General features: G+C 48.0%; 2 protein-coding genes across 6 annotated transcripts in view; one reads left to right on the forward strand and one right to left on the reverse strand.

Moving 5' to 3' along the window:
* Positions 1-5787, forward strand: part of GATB (glutamyl-tRNA amidotransferase subunit B) — a 96846-nt gene extending 91059 nt beyond the window's left edge. The window contains exons 12-14 of one of the 2 annotated variants that reach the window (XM_045078326.1): positions 2206-2340; positions 3023-3088; positions 3859-5787. In XM_045078326.1, coding sequence (XP_044934261.1) covers positions 2206-2340; positions 3023-3088; positions 3859-3987 — 330 coding nt within the window. In that variant the 3' untranslated portion in view covers positions 3988-5787. The remainder of the gene's footprint in view (positions 1-2205; positions 2341-3022; positions 3089-3858) is intronic. The other variant, XM_004758056.3, reaches the window with a different exon arrangement.
* FHIP1A (FHF complex subunit HOOK interacting protein 1A) overlaps positions 4512-18115 on the reverse strand; it is a 235322-nt gene continuing 221718 nt past the window's right edge. For all 4 annotated transcript variants that reach the window (XM_004758060.3, XM_013059168.2, XM_004758057.3 and 1 more), the window contains one exon: positions 4512-11852. In XM_004758060.3, the coding sequence (XP_004758117.1) occupies positions 11599-11852 (254 nt within the window). In that variant the 3' untranslated portion in view covers positions 4512-11598. The remainder of the gene's footprint in view (positions 11853-18115) is intronic.

The raw sequence follows: 18115 nt of genomic DNA on the forward strand, positions 1-18115 counted from the left end.
TGTGCACAGGAACTGCTTGGAGGAGTGCCTGCCATGACAAGCAGGGTAGGTCTGCAGGGTGGGTTGAGCAGTGCTAGCAAGGTAGGTGGAGAGTTTCAGGAATGGCACCCCACATGCTTCCTTTGCCAGAGAACATTCCCACAGAGCTACACACCTCTGGCACATACTCTTAAGATTAGTTGATAGGTCTCCTTCATTTATAGCCCAAGCACTTTTCAAACTGTTGCCTCTGAGCTGGGTGTCAGAGTGAGTTTGTGTGCCCACCCTTGAAGAGCAGAACCTCTGTTTTTGATAGCCCTTCTGTTCTCCCTGCTGTTTTTTAAAGGTAGGCATTATGGGGATGGGGGCTTATCTTCCCAGTAAAGGTCTGCAGGGCTGGGGTGTCCGATGTGGGACTTGAACCTCAGGGAGGACCTCGGCATTTGTGATACACATCCCACCTATGGAGTGCCACACCAGGCATGTGGGTCCTACCTAGACCACATCTTTGCCCCTCCTACCTATCTCAGTGTGGCTTTTCTTTAGCTCTTTAGTTGTGGAAGGGCTGTTCTAGTCTTCAGGTTGTCATCAGCCAGGTTGGTTCTATATGTAGTTGTAGTTTCAGGTGTGTCCATTGTGGGAGGCAAGTTCAGGATCTTCTTCTGCCATTGTGATACTGTCTCCCTGACATGTATTTACTCATAGAATTAGAAAAAATGATTTTAACAGTTTTAAGTCAACTTAAGAAAAACGTGTCAGGGAAAGAGGTCGGAGAAACTCTTCAGACATGCTTTTGACAGCTTCACGAGTATAATCTGCATTACAGATGTTCTCTTCTCCATTTCCTATGCTGCTAACACTCCATTAGTAAGTAAGTTTGTTGAAGGCAGGAAAGGTTCTTACTTGCTTTTGTGGCCCTTTCCCTTAGTGCCTTACCCATTTCCTAGCTGAATAAATAGTTGCAGAATTGATTAGAGGCATATATATTCAGGATATTTTAAAAGCAGGGAGAGATTTTCCCTAAGCAGCAGGACCTGTACAGTGTAGCCAGAGGCGTGTCCCACAGAGGAGCCCCCGGAGGGCCCACCAAAGACATCTCCTGTCCACAGTCACTGTGGGTCTTCTGACAGCTGAGCTGAAGGGCACTGACTGTTCTAGCCCTGGTAAATATTTGTGGGTTTTTTCCATCCAGATGGGGGAAAACTTTGAGCCCTCCTGAGATTCCAAGCATCTTCCCCTTCGTTTGTTTTGCTGTATGTGCCAATTATTGACGAGCTCTGTTTTTCTGGGAGGAATGGCTCCTGGCTGGCCCGTTCTCAGCCAGAATGTTCACAAGGAACAGTCCGTGCTCAGTACTGACTGCAGGCAGAGATGAAGGAGGCGCCACAGGAGACTAACTGAGGAGCCCACACCCCCCAGCCTTCCAGCATACACTAGAAAAAGCAAGAGGAAAGAGGAAAACTACCCTAGGAAATGCCTTCTTTAAAAATGTATTCCTTTTTCTCCTACTTTGAGGAGTTTGGGGATTTGTTATTGCTGTTATTTTTTTAAGTAGAAAAATACACCATTAACGTAATTATCCTAGCCAGATTTGGGCCTAGTCCCACCGGTAGGGAACAGATGTGGCATGGCAGAGGCCCCTGTGGATTATGATTTATGTTTTTAGTTACTTTCCATTTTGTAGCTTCATTATGAGGCCACTTTCTTGCCCCACGAAAATCATAACTCCCAGCAGGCTGACTTTTTGGACTTCAGGGCAGTGGCTGCCTCCCTTAGCCCATGCCGCCCTCTCCTTCAACAGAGTATCACCTTAGTTACTTTATTCGGTGGATGTGAGACAGAACTGTCCCTGGCTCCCTGACTCCTGGCAGCAGGGGCCCCATGTCATCATCCTCTCACACATACCCCAACAGCCCCCCTCTCTGCCATGGGGCCTGACTCCGTGAGCAGGAAGGATCCAGTGTCTCCACAGGCCCCATCCCGTGCACGGTCCTGAGAGAGCTGCTGTGCCTGGGAAGACACCCAGTGTGTCTGAGTGCTCTCTAGAGTGGCTGCACCCCACCTGCTTCAGGAGACACGGGGGCCCCATAGGCTAGACCCACACATCTGGGAATTCACGGACTCTGCTCTCCACACCACTCCCTACCCCAGCTCTGTTGGTCCGGACCCTGGCAAGCGGAGCAAATATTCATTTCTCCGTCTCTCTCCCCCTGCTCCGGCCTGCAGGTGTTTGAGGAACTGTGGCGCAGTGAAGGGAAGACTCCCTCGCAGATTGTTTCAGAAAAGCAGCTTGAACTGATGCAGGATCAAGAGGCGCTGGAACAGGCCTGCCACACTGTGATGGAGGGGCACCCTCAAGTGGTAATGATCACCTGCAGCATGGAGGGGGGCTTCCTGGGCAGCCGGGGCCAGGGCCCACCCTCCTGGCCAGCACAGGGCCAGTGCCAGCCTGAGCACTCAGCGAGGAGCCTCTCCACCGCTCCCCTTCTCAGCCTAGAGGCGCTTCCTAATAAGGGCTGGCCTGGTTACATCAGAAGTCCCTAATAAATTCCGTTCGTCTTCAGCTCAGGTCGAGAGCTGAAATTAGGTGAATATTAGAAAAAATACAACTTTCCCTATACGGAATAACCACCCCTGGGGTTTAATCTCGTGGAGCTGGGTTTACAGGGGTGTTTATCAAGCTCACTAGATCCGAGGTTCGACCTCCCAGCATGGTGCACTTTGAATCAGTTATAGCTAGCTCTGCTTTCTAAGAGACCTCTCGCTAACAAACCAGCAGGCATGACTGCAGAGAGGGAAGAAAGATAGGCAGACACTTTAGCCCCCTGCCTTTAAGAGGCGGGAAGAAAGGCAGAAAGGGAAATGATTTGTAAATTACGGAGAAAATCCTTGACAGGAGCATAGCTGAACACCAAGTCATTTTGTGTTCTGAGCATAGAACAAAATATAAAAGCTAAAATGAGTACCATCGCTCCCTCCCCAAGTCCAATCATATTGTCTAGAGATTTTTTAGTGGGTAAAAAATTGCTAGCATCTCTTTCAGAATAATATCCACCCACCTATCAGCTTGCCGGGGACACTAACAGCTCTGAAAAGAGCTCTCGATAAGGTAAATGAGCTTGCGCTGCGTCTCGGCAATCTCCATCTCCCTGCCTCATCTGTAGTGACTGATAAAGACACACTTCCCAGCTTGGACTCATTCCGTAGCACCTAGTGCAGTTACCCGCAGATGTCATTACCCATCGAAATGTGGCAGAGCAGAAGGTCATGGTGGGTGGCCCTGACAGTCCATGGCTGCTCGATAGGAATCTGGAGCCTCCTGCTTTTGTTGTCCCCATCTTGCCCACCCACAGTGCCCTCCCCCAACCCAAGTGCCCCCGGAGAGTTGCCCTTTGGTGGATTTGTTTTCTGATAAACACAACTTCCCTGGCAGGGAGCAGGGGGCAGAATGAAAGCCATGCATTTCAGTGTCTGCTGACCTCCACTGGGGGATTAGAGAAGGCCCTCGCTCCAACTACACCAGATCATTCATCTTTGGTTACTCACCCCCAAGACCAAGAAGCTCCATGTCCTCGTGTCACTGCGGTGCCCAGGACAGCACCCTCGTCCCCCTGTGCCATCTCTCACTGTAGGCAGTCACTCGTGATGCGTCACAGCCCTCCTCTTGTCCACTTTCTCACAAGGCACCGTGGCCAACATCCTGTGACAGGAGCCCAGATGCCTCCTCAGAAGCTCAGCCCCTCCTTCCTTGTCTCATTTTATATCTAATGCTAACAGAAAAGAAACTGAACTTAAGCGTCAGTGAACATAAACCTTAACTTTGCATTTTTAGGTATGCGTGCATTATTTTCTTCTCTGAAACAGTTTCTATCTTTAAAGGTAATGGACGTGAAGAGGGGGAACCCCAGAGCTATAAACAAACTGATTGGGTTGGTCCGAAAAGCAACTCTCAGCCGAGCAGACCCAACTGCGATAAAGGAGATCCTGGAGAGGAAGCTGTCGCCATGAGCCGTCCCAGGTCCCTCTGTGCCTGAGGAAGAGCAGGGCGACCGTGACTGAGAACCGGAGCCCATGACACGTGCCATCCAGTGGCTGGACATGCCGGTGCCTCCCAGGCCCCAGCCACGGGATGCCACCTGCACAGACAGCCCGGCTGCTCTTGGACACCAGACTGGTTCCAGCTGCGTTGGTGGTAAAGAAACAGCACATTTGTAGTGCTCGGTGATGCGGAACTAAGTGAGACCTGGTTTCAGAGGCTGTCACCGTTCTAAGAGAACTTTTCATCCGTTGGCATGCAGTATTTTAGACCTGAGAGTAGAGGAGTGGAGTGAAAAACCACCACAGAATTGACACGTTGTGAACACACGTCAGTCTCAGGAGGCCTCATGCGGACCGGAAGGAGAGTGTTAGTCTTCCTTACATTCCCTCATCCGAGGACTAAAAGTGACACGGCCCGTTGAGCTCCCTAGGGATCCTGGAAGGTAGAGGTCTGAGAATTAAGTGAAAAATTTTTTGAAAAACAGAACAAAAAACAAGTTTTCAAATAAATTTAATGAATAAAATATATACTGGAATATCACATAAAAAATTAACTTTCACTTCAAAGATTGTGCAGTTGACAACTCCCTCTCCCCCCACCCAGGACAAAGAAAGATAAAAAGGGGGGAAAAAAGCTGTAACATTGATTTGTTTTGCCTGGGAAGAATAAGATTATAAGCTAGTACATCAGAATCTTGACCTTAAACAGTAATTGTGATGCCATTGACAACATCTTCATGAAGGGTGGGCCGCCTTCACCCCGGTGCTTGGGACAGGCATGCGCTTCTCTCTCCTGCACCGGAGCGCCTCTTTGCGCCCTGAGTGCCTCTGTTCCCTCTGACTCCCCACACATAGACCGGTTTCGCAAAGGCTGCTTTTAAAAAGCACATGTCAAACTGGCATCAGGAGAATCCAAGCATTGCCCTCACAGACGGGGCTGCTTTGGCAGCTGGGGGCCCTGGAGACGAGCAGACCTTCCTTATAGTCAGTGTAGCAATGAACCCGGCTCCCGCTGCTGGCCACTGCCCAGGACTTCCCTACCTCAGAGTGGCACGAAAGCCTCCCTCTGACCTAGCCCGAAAAGCAGAGACAGAAAGGAAACCAGTTGTGTGTGGTTTACTCCAGACAAGCATGAAGAGGTAAGGTTTTAAACAAAAACTTAAAAAACCATGAGAGACTCAGAATATTGTGAGAGGAGGTGTTCCCTCACCAGGAGGCTTTGTAGCCCGAATGCATTCTCTTCAATACTGAAAACTATGAGACCCAGAACTAAGATTTTTTTTTTTCCTTTTCCAGAGAGAAAGAGTCCATTCTCTCTCCTCGCACTGCAAGTCTGAATTGCAAATAGGCAAGACAGTCTGAGACTGGATTCTGGCAGGATTGTTGTTTTGTAAGAAATAATAGGGTTTGGTTTTGTTTTACAAACTCCCATTTTTCACCAAAGATCTGGCTTCTTGGACATGAGACTTCACAGAAGCCACTGGGGCATCTTTCCAGATCATTTTAAAATCAAGGCCTTGCTTAAATGGGTGATGGGGGTGGGAAGGCAGCTGGATGGAAACAGTTTACCAAAACTTCTACATCTGATGTAAACTGTGTCATGAACTGATCACTTCCAGAGAAAAATGCCATCATGAGAACACCTGATCTTTATGGTGATGACTGTCCATCTCTGACAGCTGCCCCATGGTCTCAAATGCCCACTTCTGAAATTCTGAATATTGGACAGTTAATGTTGTTACAACTGCTAATTAAAAAAGTGAAATCAAAGCATAGCTCAGATCTCATCCTTGGAACCTGATTGTATATTCAAAAGATATGTTTGCATAACAATGTCAGAAATTCACAGAGTATGGCTCTGCTCATAAACAGACCTCAGATACAGTTTTAAATACGTCTTTGCATGAGTGAGAATTCAGTCTGCTTCTTTGTTTGCTGTTCCAATGGAAATGTCATTAAAATGTAGGAGTGGTGTCCTCGGTAAAGCCATTGCCATCTGTCATTGGAATCCACACACCTATAGGCTGAGAGGGGAATGTGCTGGAAAACTGGCTCTTCCCCAGGTCGGCGTGAACCAGCTTTACCTGGCCATGCCCAAACCATGTGTTCTGTTACTTGAAAAGGAGGTTGGTTGGTTCTGGTGGGAGGTCAGGAACGTCAGCCTCAACACTCAGCACACTACCTGGCACAGAATAACTTTAGCAAATGTTGATTAAATCTATAAAGCAAAATTAGCAGACAGCCTTTTGTGGGGACTTTTGGTATGAGAGGTTGGTGCTGCCAACAGGTAGGCTTTTAAATTCTGGACATCTGGGTCTGGGAAGGAGCTTCTTGACTCTGTCCAGGCTTATGTATCAAGGTGAACTTCTCTTACTGTCTTTCAAAATAAAAATGCCCCAGGAAGAGGAAGCTAATTGTTATTTATACCAAGTTTAGCAAGTTTTAGCTGAGCTTACACATGTACACTTTTGTAATTATTGCTTATCTGGAATAAGGCAATGGAACTTTTTAAAGTACACACCCTCCTAGAGCTTTGAGTTGATTAACTCAATACACAGCTTATGGGAATGACCCACAATTCATATCATCTTTTTCATTTCTGTTGAATGTGCTGCATCATTTCAAGGATTCTACACAGTGACTCTTGGGAAAAAAAAACACACACTGAGTCTGTCTCAAAGGCCACATTATTTACCCAGGACCAGGAGCAGCACAGAAACGGCCACCACACTTCTCTGGCAGATCTTAGACAAACATATTCATGGGTTATTTGTGAACATGGCTGACCCTTAAGTGAGAGATGGATAGAATCTCTGAAATTCTCTCATTGACTCCCTTAGTCAAACAATTTAGCAAAAATCATTTAAGTAAGATCAACACCAAATCCCCTCTTAAAAATATCTCCAGGACAGAAAGGGACCTTGTTACAGGTCTTCTGCAGACTTGTCCCAATAAAAAGTCAGCGGACACACTCAGAAGCACGGACTTTTGCAGCCTCAGCTCCATGAAATTTATAATCTGGCCCAAGAGCTTCCATCACCCTTATCAGGTTCTGAAATGACATAGTAAATTTAAGCTCCCCAAAAGAGCCTGAATGACACACTGAACGCATACTGACCATGCCTATGGGCGGTCTGGTAACTTGTATGGCTGACAGTGAGTTAAGTATACTCACATGTCTTGAGACAAGGAACAAAATACACAACAACCCAGTGGGATGGGAAGGGTCAGTCCTAGCTAAAATCATCATCTTTCTTAGCATCCTAAGTACAGGCACCAAGGAACTAAAGGCTTTCCCCGCCCCGTCCCCATCTTTCTGCAGAACCTCACCAGAAGTCTTTCACTAATGCCATGTTTATCCAGTTAACGAGCCGCGAGGGTAATCTGTTCTCTGAAACAAGTAATGGCCTAACAAACGCCTGATCATAGAGAGGATTCACTGAGGCAAAATTGCCCAAAACAATTCTTAAGTCTTCCAAAGAGCTTGCTCTAAATCCGGTTTAGAGGGAAAAAAGAAAATCAACTCCATTTTTTTTTTCAACTCCATTTTCTAAAAATGCTTCCTCGATGATGTGATTTAAGGCTAGAGTAGAAACCGGTTCTACAGTGTTCTGTGTTAGGCTGTGATCTGATGGACAGGGAGGGCTGTGGTTGACAGAATGAGGGCTGAAGCAGGAAGGGACCTGCAAGGATCTTCTCAGTGACTGAGAGCAGGGGTGGCCCCAGCTGCCAGAGGACCACAGCTTCCAGGAAAAGCCAACACTGCAGAGCTGGCTGAGATTCACAGCAAGCCACAGGTACGCCGGCCCCGGCCACTGACCTGAAGGAGCACATGCAAGAATAGCTGTTCTGCAATAGAATGTTTCATAAAAATGGCAAGCTTGAGAGCCATGTCAATAAATGCAGGGCCGGTGATTAGCAATTAATCCGAGCTGCCCTTAAAAGAACCAGAGCTTATGCTGCACACACTTCCCATAATACCTGCGCTGCAGCCTCCACCCCGACCTCCATGCACCCCCTCCGTTCCAAGAGTGACCTAGGCACACGGATCCGGACGGAGAATGCACAGCCCTTCCATAAGCCCGCACTTCAGAACAGAGCTGGACGTCAACCCAACACGACCACGGCAACCAAGCGCATTCAGAGACATCAAAACAGCTCTCCACCCTGAGTACCGCTGGCTGCCCAAATGGAACAGGCAACCCAAATACTCTCGTGTCCTGTTTTTGGAACCTGTTCCCGCGAGGTCACTCTCGGGACAACACCATGGCTCCACGAGGTCTCAGTAGATTGGAAATCAACTACATCTGGTCTAAATTAAAGCCACTAGCCACAAAGGTACTCCTGGGAACCCAAGAAAGACCTGAACACGCCCTCCCTACACATGATAGAGACCTCAGTTCCAACCCATCAATACATCAAATTATTTTCTAAGACAGTACAAGGCAAAAGGGCAGCAGTTTCATGATTCCTCTAAATACTGAGGAAAGGAAGTTCTCTATTGATAACGAAAATCACATCTCTTTAACTGGTTACTCCAGCATCCCCATTTCATGGCTGAGGAATTGTAATGTACCCCCCAAGAAACCGTATTTTAGGCTAAACTCACCTGGAATTTCTTTGCTTAAAATTTTAAAAACATTTACTTGGTGATTTCCAAAAGTCAATTTTAAATATCCCATTGCTCGCATATACTCTGAATCATAAAATTCACTCTATCTAGAACTTTGCCTCAGACCCAGCATTATGAATTGAAATTTATGTGTGAGGTTCCAGGAACCTTCCAGTCGCTTTTGCTGCCCAGGACCATCATGCTAGACACAGCGACGCCAACCTCAGGGCTGTGGCAAAACTGTGCCCTCTAGCAAGTACCACAGCATCTGAGGGGGAGCTTGCCATGTGGAGAAGTGACCACACTCTGTGACCACTTTTTAAAGCATGCCAGTATCTTCACAGAGTTTTCCCAAACACGTGACAAAAAAACCAAATTTCTAAGGGCCTCGCCTATAACTTTGATTAGAATATTCTACTTCCTTCTTTTTTCCCACCGAGGCATTCCCATCATCACCCACCTGCTGGACAGTATCTTCAAATCTGCCTAGATCAAAGCTCTTTCCTCTGAACCCCTCAGGATTTGTCCTCCTCCTATTTACCGCCTCAGGACTCTGCTGTTTCTCCTTTTATGTCCACACCATTCCCTGAACCATCCTCAGCTAAGCCACCTGGCTGTTTCCCTTCCCGTGTGGGGTTTTCCAGGTCTCCATAATGTATTTCCCAGTCATATTTCTGACTTCATTTTTAAAACCCCTGAACACCATACTCTGGAGGAGGCCTATACTGGATTCAGAAAGATGAACCAGTACCCAACTCCAAATAGGATTATCATGTGAGTTTGCTACCAGCGCCCCCCACCCCCCACCGACTGCGCAGGAGTTCATTTCCCTGCCTCCCACCCCAGACACTAGTCATCCCTGTCCTCCTTTAAGGTGAGTCTAGTTCAGTACCTATTTTTTTAAAAATGCTAGGAGGCACAAAAGCCATGTCTTTCCTAAAAGGGCACCTTCTACTCAAGGCTGTGGAGTTCTATGATAAAGCAACAGACTGAAGAAGAATCAATGCCAACACCAGATAAGGGAGACTGGTGTGCATCACATCAAAAAGCTAAGAAATACACTTTTCCAGGTATGACGTTTGCATTTTACATACCTGGTATGTCCAAACTGGAAGATAAACACTTGTGCAAAACAAAGCTAGAGGAAAATAAATTACAGCTTAAATTCCATCGTCCTGTCCCTTTTTCTCTACCTTAAGTCACCTTCTTTTCCAGGGGAGAGCTGGAGGTTTGCCAGTACCAGTGAGTGACAGGAAGCCACAAACCTGCCAGTCTGGTGGGCCACAGACGTTCCCACTGCGGACCACAGCGGGGCAGACCATTTTTCAAGACAGACAGATGTGAAGCCAGAAGCGGACATCTTTGGTTTCTTGCTTGGACTGGGAAGCACAGGGAGGCTGGCTGGTAAGAGTCTCCTAGCCCAGACCAGGTCTTCTGAGGTCCTCATTCCACGGCTGGAATAGAGGGCTGGCTCTCTCTCTACACAGAGCTGCTCCAAGATCCACACAAGGCAGAGAAGGGCAGCAGTCTCTGCCCTGCAGGGTCTAGGTTGTGATTCTGCCTCCCTCCCCCCACCCCTGGGGCCTGATTAAGCCCAGACCCACACTCCTGGCACCACACGTAGGGCTGCCCCCAGGCAGCCCCGCCCACAAAAAAAAAAAAAAAAAGGAAAGGAAAGCTGGGGCTTCCTTTTTTCCTCCCAACAGGGAGGCCCATCACCCTTGTTTTGTGCTTCTCACCTGCCCAAAGGGGGGGGGCAGTGCTGAATATCCACAGACATCAGCTGTTTATGGTCTCATCTTTAACACACAGTTATTTTGGTGGCTTAAGGAGACTGGTGCTAAGCATAATTGCACCTCTTGGAGCAGGCAGCCAAGCAGCACAGAGGCGCTAATGCATCATGTTGGGACCTTCTAATGAACCCCATTACTCAGAAGGCAGCACTGCTGCATGCAATGAGTCACCGGCAGGCACTGAGCTTTGCAGGGTTCCCCGGGACCTGTCCACACTCACATCCCAGGTCCCAGAGTGGCCGTCCAGTTCGTTTCTCTGCAAAGTGCAACACGGGAGAGGACATGAACAGAATCTAAAATAATCGCCAGTGTCTTTACAAGTTGCATCTAGTTTACCTTTATCCTTTTCTCCCCACTTCATACTCCCACTGACCCCCCCCACCAAAAAGCCCCCTGTGAAACAGCTTCACCAGTTCATTTGCTTTCCTTTCAGAAAACACTTAAAAAATAATGATACGTATATGATACCCTGCTTTCTTCATCAGATTAGACTTCTAGAAACCAATGTAACAGTTTGCATAAGTATATTCCATTTTGTGCAAATCTTACTAAAATAAGGCTCTTTCCAGTGTTTAGGTAGTGGTACATGGATTAAAGAAAGCTCTCAAGCAACAAGAAGGTCTCCTGGCATTCTAAATTCTCCGCAACTCCATCTGACTTCCCAGCAGAGAGCTGAGACCAGTGGGTTTGCCTGCACCATAAGGCAACGTGTTGGGCAGAGTGCAAACCTTGGAAGGAAGATGCAAAGGGACGGAAGCTATGTGCTTGTGTGATGGAGGCAAGAGGGGCTCCATCTTTATTCCTCCCTTTTATAAAATGGAGCCCAGATGCAGAAGGCAATGGAGATGGGCCATCTTCCCTGCTGTTGAAGAGCTTATTAGCCTTCTGACATGGGGTACTTCCAGAAGCCACCAAACCCCACAACCGAAGATCTTGAGGGGGAAGAAAGAAAACCTGCCAAAGGAGCCACCAGCTTATGAGACTGACATTCTACAGAAGGTGGAAAGACCCGGCTAGAGAGAGAGGAGGTAGACAGAAAATCGCCCTCCCCGCAAATCAAGTATTGTCAGGAAATATCAAAGTAGAAATTTCTGTAAGCAGCTTTGCATTTAACATTCAGTCAAGACACTAAAACCTTAAAAAACAAGAACCTCTATTAAAAAAAAAAAAAAAAAGCTAACAACAGGAGTCCTCAAAGTCACCCAGGATCTTGTAGCACAGAATGGAGTGTTCCTGGGCCAAGGCAGCCAGTTCCTTGAGGAACTCAGGGAAGAGGGCAGCAGCCAGCATGGTGTTCCTCACTGGCAGGGGCAGGCTTGGGGGCACCCCAGCCACCTTGGCTCTGTTTGTCAGGAAGGGCTGAAGCACTCTCGGGGGACCGTCCAAAAGGTTCTTGCCAATTCCTGTCCTGGAAGCATCCTGAATGGGATCTGAAACCAGAAAGAAAATGGACATGGTGACGCTCCCTGGTCCTTTAGGCCCGCCCTCTCCAGTGAAGTTGGGGGTTGGGGAGCTGGTGCGCTGTCTGGTAGAGGCTTCGGTCCCTGTCACTCAAGTCTCAAGACCCAGCCCATGAGTGCGCATCCCATCCATCCTGTAGCACACACACATGCAAATAGCCTCCAGCATGGGGCATGCGATGCAAGAGATTCATCCTGAATCCTGTGCAAGGAACTTCGTATGGGAACTGTGGCAAGAAAATAGGCTGATTAGGAACCCTCCATGCCTAGGTCACGGCAAAGGGAAAACACGCTGTCACTGCATCAACCGGAGGAAGACTTAGTTCACTACCTGTCACTGGGGGAGTCTGGACGCTCCACCTACTCTTGCCAACCTCCTGGTACTGGGGGGCATGGGGGTGGGGAGACCACCCTACCGTTACCCGTCAAGCCCTGATCACAGAGCACAGCTGCCCGAGACAAGCTGGGTGGAGGAAGCCTCTGGGAGCTCTCTGCAGCTCAGGCCGAGAGGACACCCTCAGGACCCCGGTTTCTCGAGGCCAGGACCTCCAGGCCTTTTTGGAGGAGAGAATGGAAAAAGCCTTTTAAAGGTTGGAAATAACGGAGAGGAGGTTGGGTGCTGGTAAGACCAACCAGACTGGGAACTTTGCATAACTGTGGGCATCTATCTAGTGGCAGCACGTGGCTTGGAAGCCTCCATTTAAGAAAAGTTTCTAGGGGTTTCCATCTCAGTTTCAGTAACCCAGGTCTGAGATGAGATGAGCCCAAACTTGAATGTATTCAGATGACTTGCATTTCCATATCAAATCAGTTTTACTAATTAAAATGGTTCAACTTTCCGACTCCTTAATTCTTAAATATCTTCAGCGCTTCATATATTTATAGGAATTATTTATGCCTCCTTCTGCCCCTATTCAAACAGTCTCACCACTCTTTATAAATCATTACATTCAGGTTCTTCATTATTTTGGCTGCTTTTTAGAATTCAGTCCCATTTTTCAACACTCTGAGAAGAGTGTTGCTTAACTACAGTACTAAAAATTCTTGACATTTATAGTACTTTCCACATCTCACTCCTATAGTCTTTAGTGTTAAAAAAAAAAAAAAACTCTTCTGCTTTACTGCTTTAAATATCTTTTAGATTAAAGTTTATCACAGTTCATGCCATAAAAAACTGGAAGAGTTGCTGAGAATCAGTCTGCTGCTACCTTTTAGCGGAAACCCACAACACATCCTGACCACAGAGGACAAAAGTGTTGACGCCACCGAAGTACACTGCCCCCCTTGGAGGCCACCCACTTCGCACCCCCTTGCCAGCCCCCAGCGCCGCAGCTCTTCAGAGGGCCCAGCAAAGCTCACGAAGGAAGCTGGCCTGGAGAACAGCACACAGTGGGACTCATGGGCAGTAGTTCCAGGCCAGGATTCCGCTCGTGGAATTACCTCCCCCGTATCTCTGCACCTCTACAGCTTCCTGGCGGGGGCTAAGAAGGGCACAGACTCCTCTGCTCACCGGCTGAGCAACAGTAGGGAGGATGCTTTACCTCTCTGTATTTTGATGTCCTCAGGTGTCAAAAGCTCACAGAGCTGCTTTAAGGATTCAATGAGTCAATAAGCAACTCAACACCAAAAACACAAACAATCCAATTAAATGTTGGCGAAGACCTGAAATAACGTGACCATGATGAACTATCACTTTATACCTGTCGGCGTGGCTACACTCAAACAGATGAGAAGTAACAAGTGTTGGTGAGGATGTGGAGAAAAAGGAACCCTCGTGCACTGTTGGTGGGAAGGCAAACTGGTGTAGCCACTGTGGGAAATAGTATGGAGCTTCCCAAAAATAGAAATGCCATATGATAGAGTAAGTCCACTTTGGGATATTTATTCAAAGAAAACAAAAACACTAACTTGAAAAGATATGTGTACCCGTATGTTCACTACAGCATTATTTACAGTAGCCAAGATATAGAAGTTAACCTAAATGTCCACTGATGGATGAATGAATAAAGGTGTAGTGTGAGGGGTGCCCAGAAGGCTCGTTTGGTTAAACAACTGCCTTCAACTCAGGTCATGATCCTAGATCCTGGGATCAAGTCCTGCATCAGGCTCCCTGCCCAGTGGGGAGTCTGCTTCTCCCTCTGCCTGCTGCTTCCCCTGCTTTTGCGCTTGCTCCCTCTGACAAAGAGTAAAATCTTTAAAAAATAAAAAAAATTTAAAAATAAAGGTGTGTGTGTGTGTGTGTACACACAATGGATTATTAGCCATAAAAAAGAATGAGTTCTTGCCATCTGCCACAACAGGGATGAATGTAGATGGTATTATGAAGTAAGTTACACAGAAAAAGACAAATGCCATATGATTTCACTTATATGTGAAAGTTAAGAAACAAAATGAACAACGAAAAACAGATAAAACAGACTCTCAAACACACAGAACAAACTGGTGGTTGCCTGAAGAGAGATGGTGCGGGGCTAGGGGAAATAGATGAAGGGGATTAAAGGGTATACACTTCTCAACCCCTTATATAACTATAACTTCTGTTATAAAATAAAGAAGTCACAGAGATGAAAAGTAAAGCATGGGAGTATAATTAATAACACTGTAATAATGTGTGGCGACAGACGGGGACTAGATGTCCCATAGTGAGCGCTGAGGAATGCACAGAATTGCTGAATCAATGTTGTACACATAAAACTAACATAACATTATATGTTAATTATGCCTCAATAAACGAACAAAAAAGAGGTTAAAAAGAAAAACCACAATGAGTCAATAGGTGTAACATACACAGGGGCCTCTTAATGGATCATCCATCAATCACCAATGATTCACCTGCCACTGACTTCACAGACACTTCCTGTTTCCTGCCCCACAGGCCAACCCTGCGCTGGCCTCACACTGCATTTTATTAACCAGCTAAGGCCTGCATTGCCTCTAGCCTTGTGTTCTTAGGTTTTCAGTCCTTTCCCAGACTCTGAGATTTGTGAGAGCTACGCCCATAGGTGATGTGTCCTTCACGGCCCCCAGCACGCTTCCTTATTCATAGTAGAAGCTAATAAACATTCGCTGAGTGAATGAGGGGAGGAACTGGCCAATATCAGATCTTCCTGCCACTTCATCTCCCCGGAGCTGGTTCATATGCCTCAACTCCATCTTCTCTTTCACATTCACTCCTCTTTTTCCCCTCAAAAAGGGTTTTTGTGGCTCATTTATCTAGCTTGATCATGAATTCAAAAAAGTGTCACCACTTTTTAAAAAAAGTGTCATTACTAAGGCTCATTTACCCACTTGAATCCAAGAATCAAAACTGTCTTCACTACTGAAGGCGAGAACGTGCACGGTGAGGACTTGCAGGGAGCCCCTTACCGAGGGCTGTGCGATTAGCATAGGAGTGGCCTCTCCATGGGTCATGGAGCGCCACCAAGCTCTGCAGCAAGGAGACCCGAGTCATGGATTTCACCCACCAGGCACCTAGCTGATCATACAATGTCTCCATTTCCTCTTCTGTACAATAGAAATACCACCGACCTGACCTTCCCCCCAGAACCAGAGATCTGAAAGGACACTGAAAAGAACTAAATACAAGTAAATACCACCTCTGTAGTTTGGAAAGTATTTGAGGGGAAGTGTCTGAGCCCAGAGATCAGCAATCTTGAGGATGACAACGTGAGAGCCGGCACTGGAAGTCTTCCCACCCCAGAGCAGGGGACACGGGGACCTGTACTTCTGTTTGAAGCATTAGTGAGGCGGCTCATTTTCCCCCAGGGCCGCCAGGAGCCCAAGGGAATGCAAGGCCCAGGGTACAGAGCAGCTCTGGCTGCAGGCGCCCGGGTTCCACCCATCCTAACAGGGCTCAACAAGCACAGACAAGCACCTGAAGAAAAAGGCAGGGAAGAAGGGAAGTATAAATCAATGTCCAAATCGGGAGTCGTTTTCTCAAATGTTGCCCTGGGTCTGAAAAGCTGCAACAGAGGGTTCTCAAGATGAATACTAGCAAGATTTCAAAGTGAGGCAAGAAATCCATTTGGCACTCATCCCCCATCCAGTGTCAGAGCCCACAGCTCCCCGACAGTACGAACCCCAATATCTGGCCCATTACCAGAACTCTCAAGCATGCTCCTGGATTCAACTCACCTCCAGGCAGTCATATCACAATGCTTCAGTGGTCAGCCCTGGGCCAGGGGACAGACAACTCCCTCATTCCGAGAGTTTAGAGATTTTTAAAGTTGAGAGGAGGGGCCACTCTGGGAATGTGAGCGAAGTTAGAAGGTTCACCTGAACATAAAGCAAAGTCTTCTTCCCCGAGGGAAGCTTCTCACAAGTCAGAGCCCCCTGAACATCACAGACCTGAGGAAGCGTCAACCCTGGCTGACTAATTTGATAACCACACGTGGCAGGAACGAGTTCACGTTCCCCTGGGCACCTACCTGGCAGCTACTGTCATGAGACCGTTGGAAGCCAGGACAGAGCGCCAAGCGTGAGCAATCCCCGCCACTGTCACCCCTTCACTTCTCACCCAGAAGGCGTGCGTCAAGGAGAGCCTGGGAAGCCCGTCGGCGTCTGTGCCCTCTGCTCCGCACGCCGGGCAGGCCACTCTCAGGCACCTGAGCTTTGTGCCCCGGCTGACTACTCCAGGCCTCTAATTTCAGCTGCCTTATCCGAAAATGAAGCCAACAGTACCTTCCTGGCCCACTCCACAGTGCGATTTGAAAATAAAACTGTTTAGGGAAGCAATTAACAAACTGAAAATTACGAATGAATAGCAAATGCGGAGTGTAATATAAGGAGAGTCGTGTCACCTTCTGTCCACCGACTGCAAAAATGGCCACAATTCTTACAGTTCTTCCCATCGAGAGGTGGACGGTTTGCTCCATTCTTGAACCCAGGCTCGCCCAATGACCTGCCTTGGCCAAAAGAATGCAGCAAATTTGACCTTGCTGGGTGGGGCCCAGGACAGAGCCTCAGAAGATTTTGACCACTCCTGCTCTGGCTCTTGCAACCCTACAGCCACGAGGTCAACAAGCCCTGTCTAACCTCGTGGATGAGGAGAAATACAGACCTCCACCATCCCCATCAGTCCAGCCGGCTACCCCCGCTGTGAGTCAGGCCATCCCAGACACCCAGACACCCACCACAGGCAAAATGTAAGTCCAGCCAAAACCCGCCAAGCCCCCCCCCCTCCCCGTCCTGATCAGAACCCCCGGGTCACCATGCGCACAGACTCAGGAGCCCCCATAAATGGCATCCTTTAAAGCCACTGAGTAGTTGTCCTGGTTTGTTATGCACGAAAGCTAACTCCCCCACAGTGAGTGACCGCAGCAAGCTCTGGGTTCAAGAGGAACATCGCTAACAGACCAGCCATCCATGAGCTAGGAGAGGCCACATGGGGCCCAGAGTCCACTTTTCCACGGAGATGTGGGGGCTCCTCCCCCTCCGTGAATGGTCTGGCCAGGCCTGCTCTTCTCTGAGAGCCTGGACCTTAAAGCCTGCCCCCTCATCTTCCAGCTGGCCCAGGCCCACCTTCCTTTCAAGATCTGCCTTGCAATGCCCTGAAGGCTCTTCACAGCCAGAAAGGACTGGAGATGGAAAATAAATCCTTCATTTAAAAGTCAAGGAACAGGAGGACCCAGGGAGGCCCAGTGACCAAGATCAAACAGCTGCAGACAAGGTCAAGAGACAAGGTCAAGCCACTAGAGCCACTAGAGCTGGGATCTTTTCAGCTTCCTCTATAGATTTAAAACTGGCCCTAAGTTACATTCTGCTTCTCACTCTCAATCTTGTTTCTGATCACATGCCTTTAGCCTGGGACCCAGAGCCCCACGGTCCCCACTGTTCACCTGCCACAAGGCTGGTGTGTCTGTATGGGGACAAGCAAAAGCCAGCCAATACTGGGCATTTCTAGTTTGCCCTCAATTTGGCTTAAGCTGAGGCTCAGAAGACAATTAGGCACCAAATCTGCCCAGCCAGCACTTAACTGAGGCAAACCAGAGGTGCCCCCTGGCCTGGCCAGCCCGCAGGACAGCTCCAGGCTCTCTGCTTGGTACCAACCACCACTCTCCCCCGGGCCCTCTAGAGGTGATGGAAAGGCGCACTGGGAAATTATTAGTTGAGCATAAACTTGACTTCTCCCAAGTCCAGGTGAATAGTTTCTACCTTCTAGAGCCCTCAAGCACATTTATTTGGGGCCTGAGAGTCTCTGAAAACATAATAAAGAGAACTGATGCCCTCCTCAG

Source organism: Mustela putorius, unplaced genomic scaffold (assembly GCF_011764305.1).
Source record: "Mustela putorius furo isolate JIRA1106 unplaced genomic scaffold, ASM1176430v1.1 tig00000242_pilon_pilon_pilon, whole genome shotgun sequence".
Classification (NCBI taxonomy): Eukaryota; Metazoa; Chordata; class Mammalia; order Carnivora; family Mustelidae; genus Mustela; species Mustela putorius.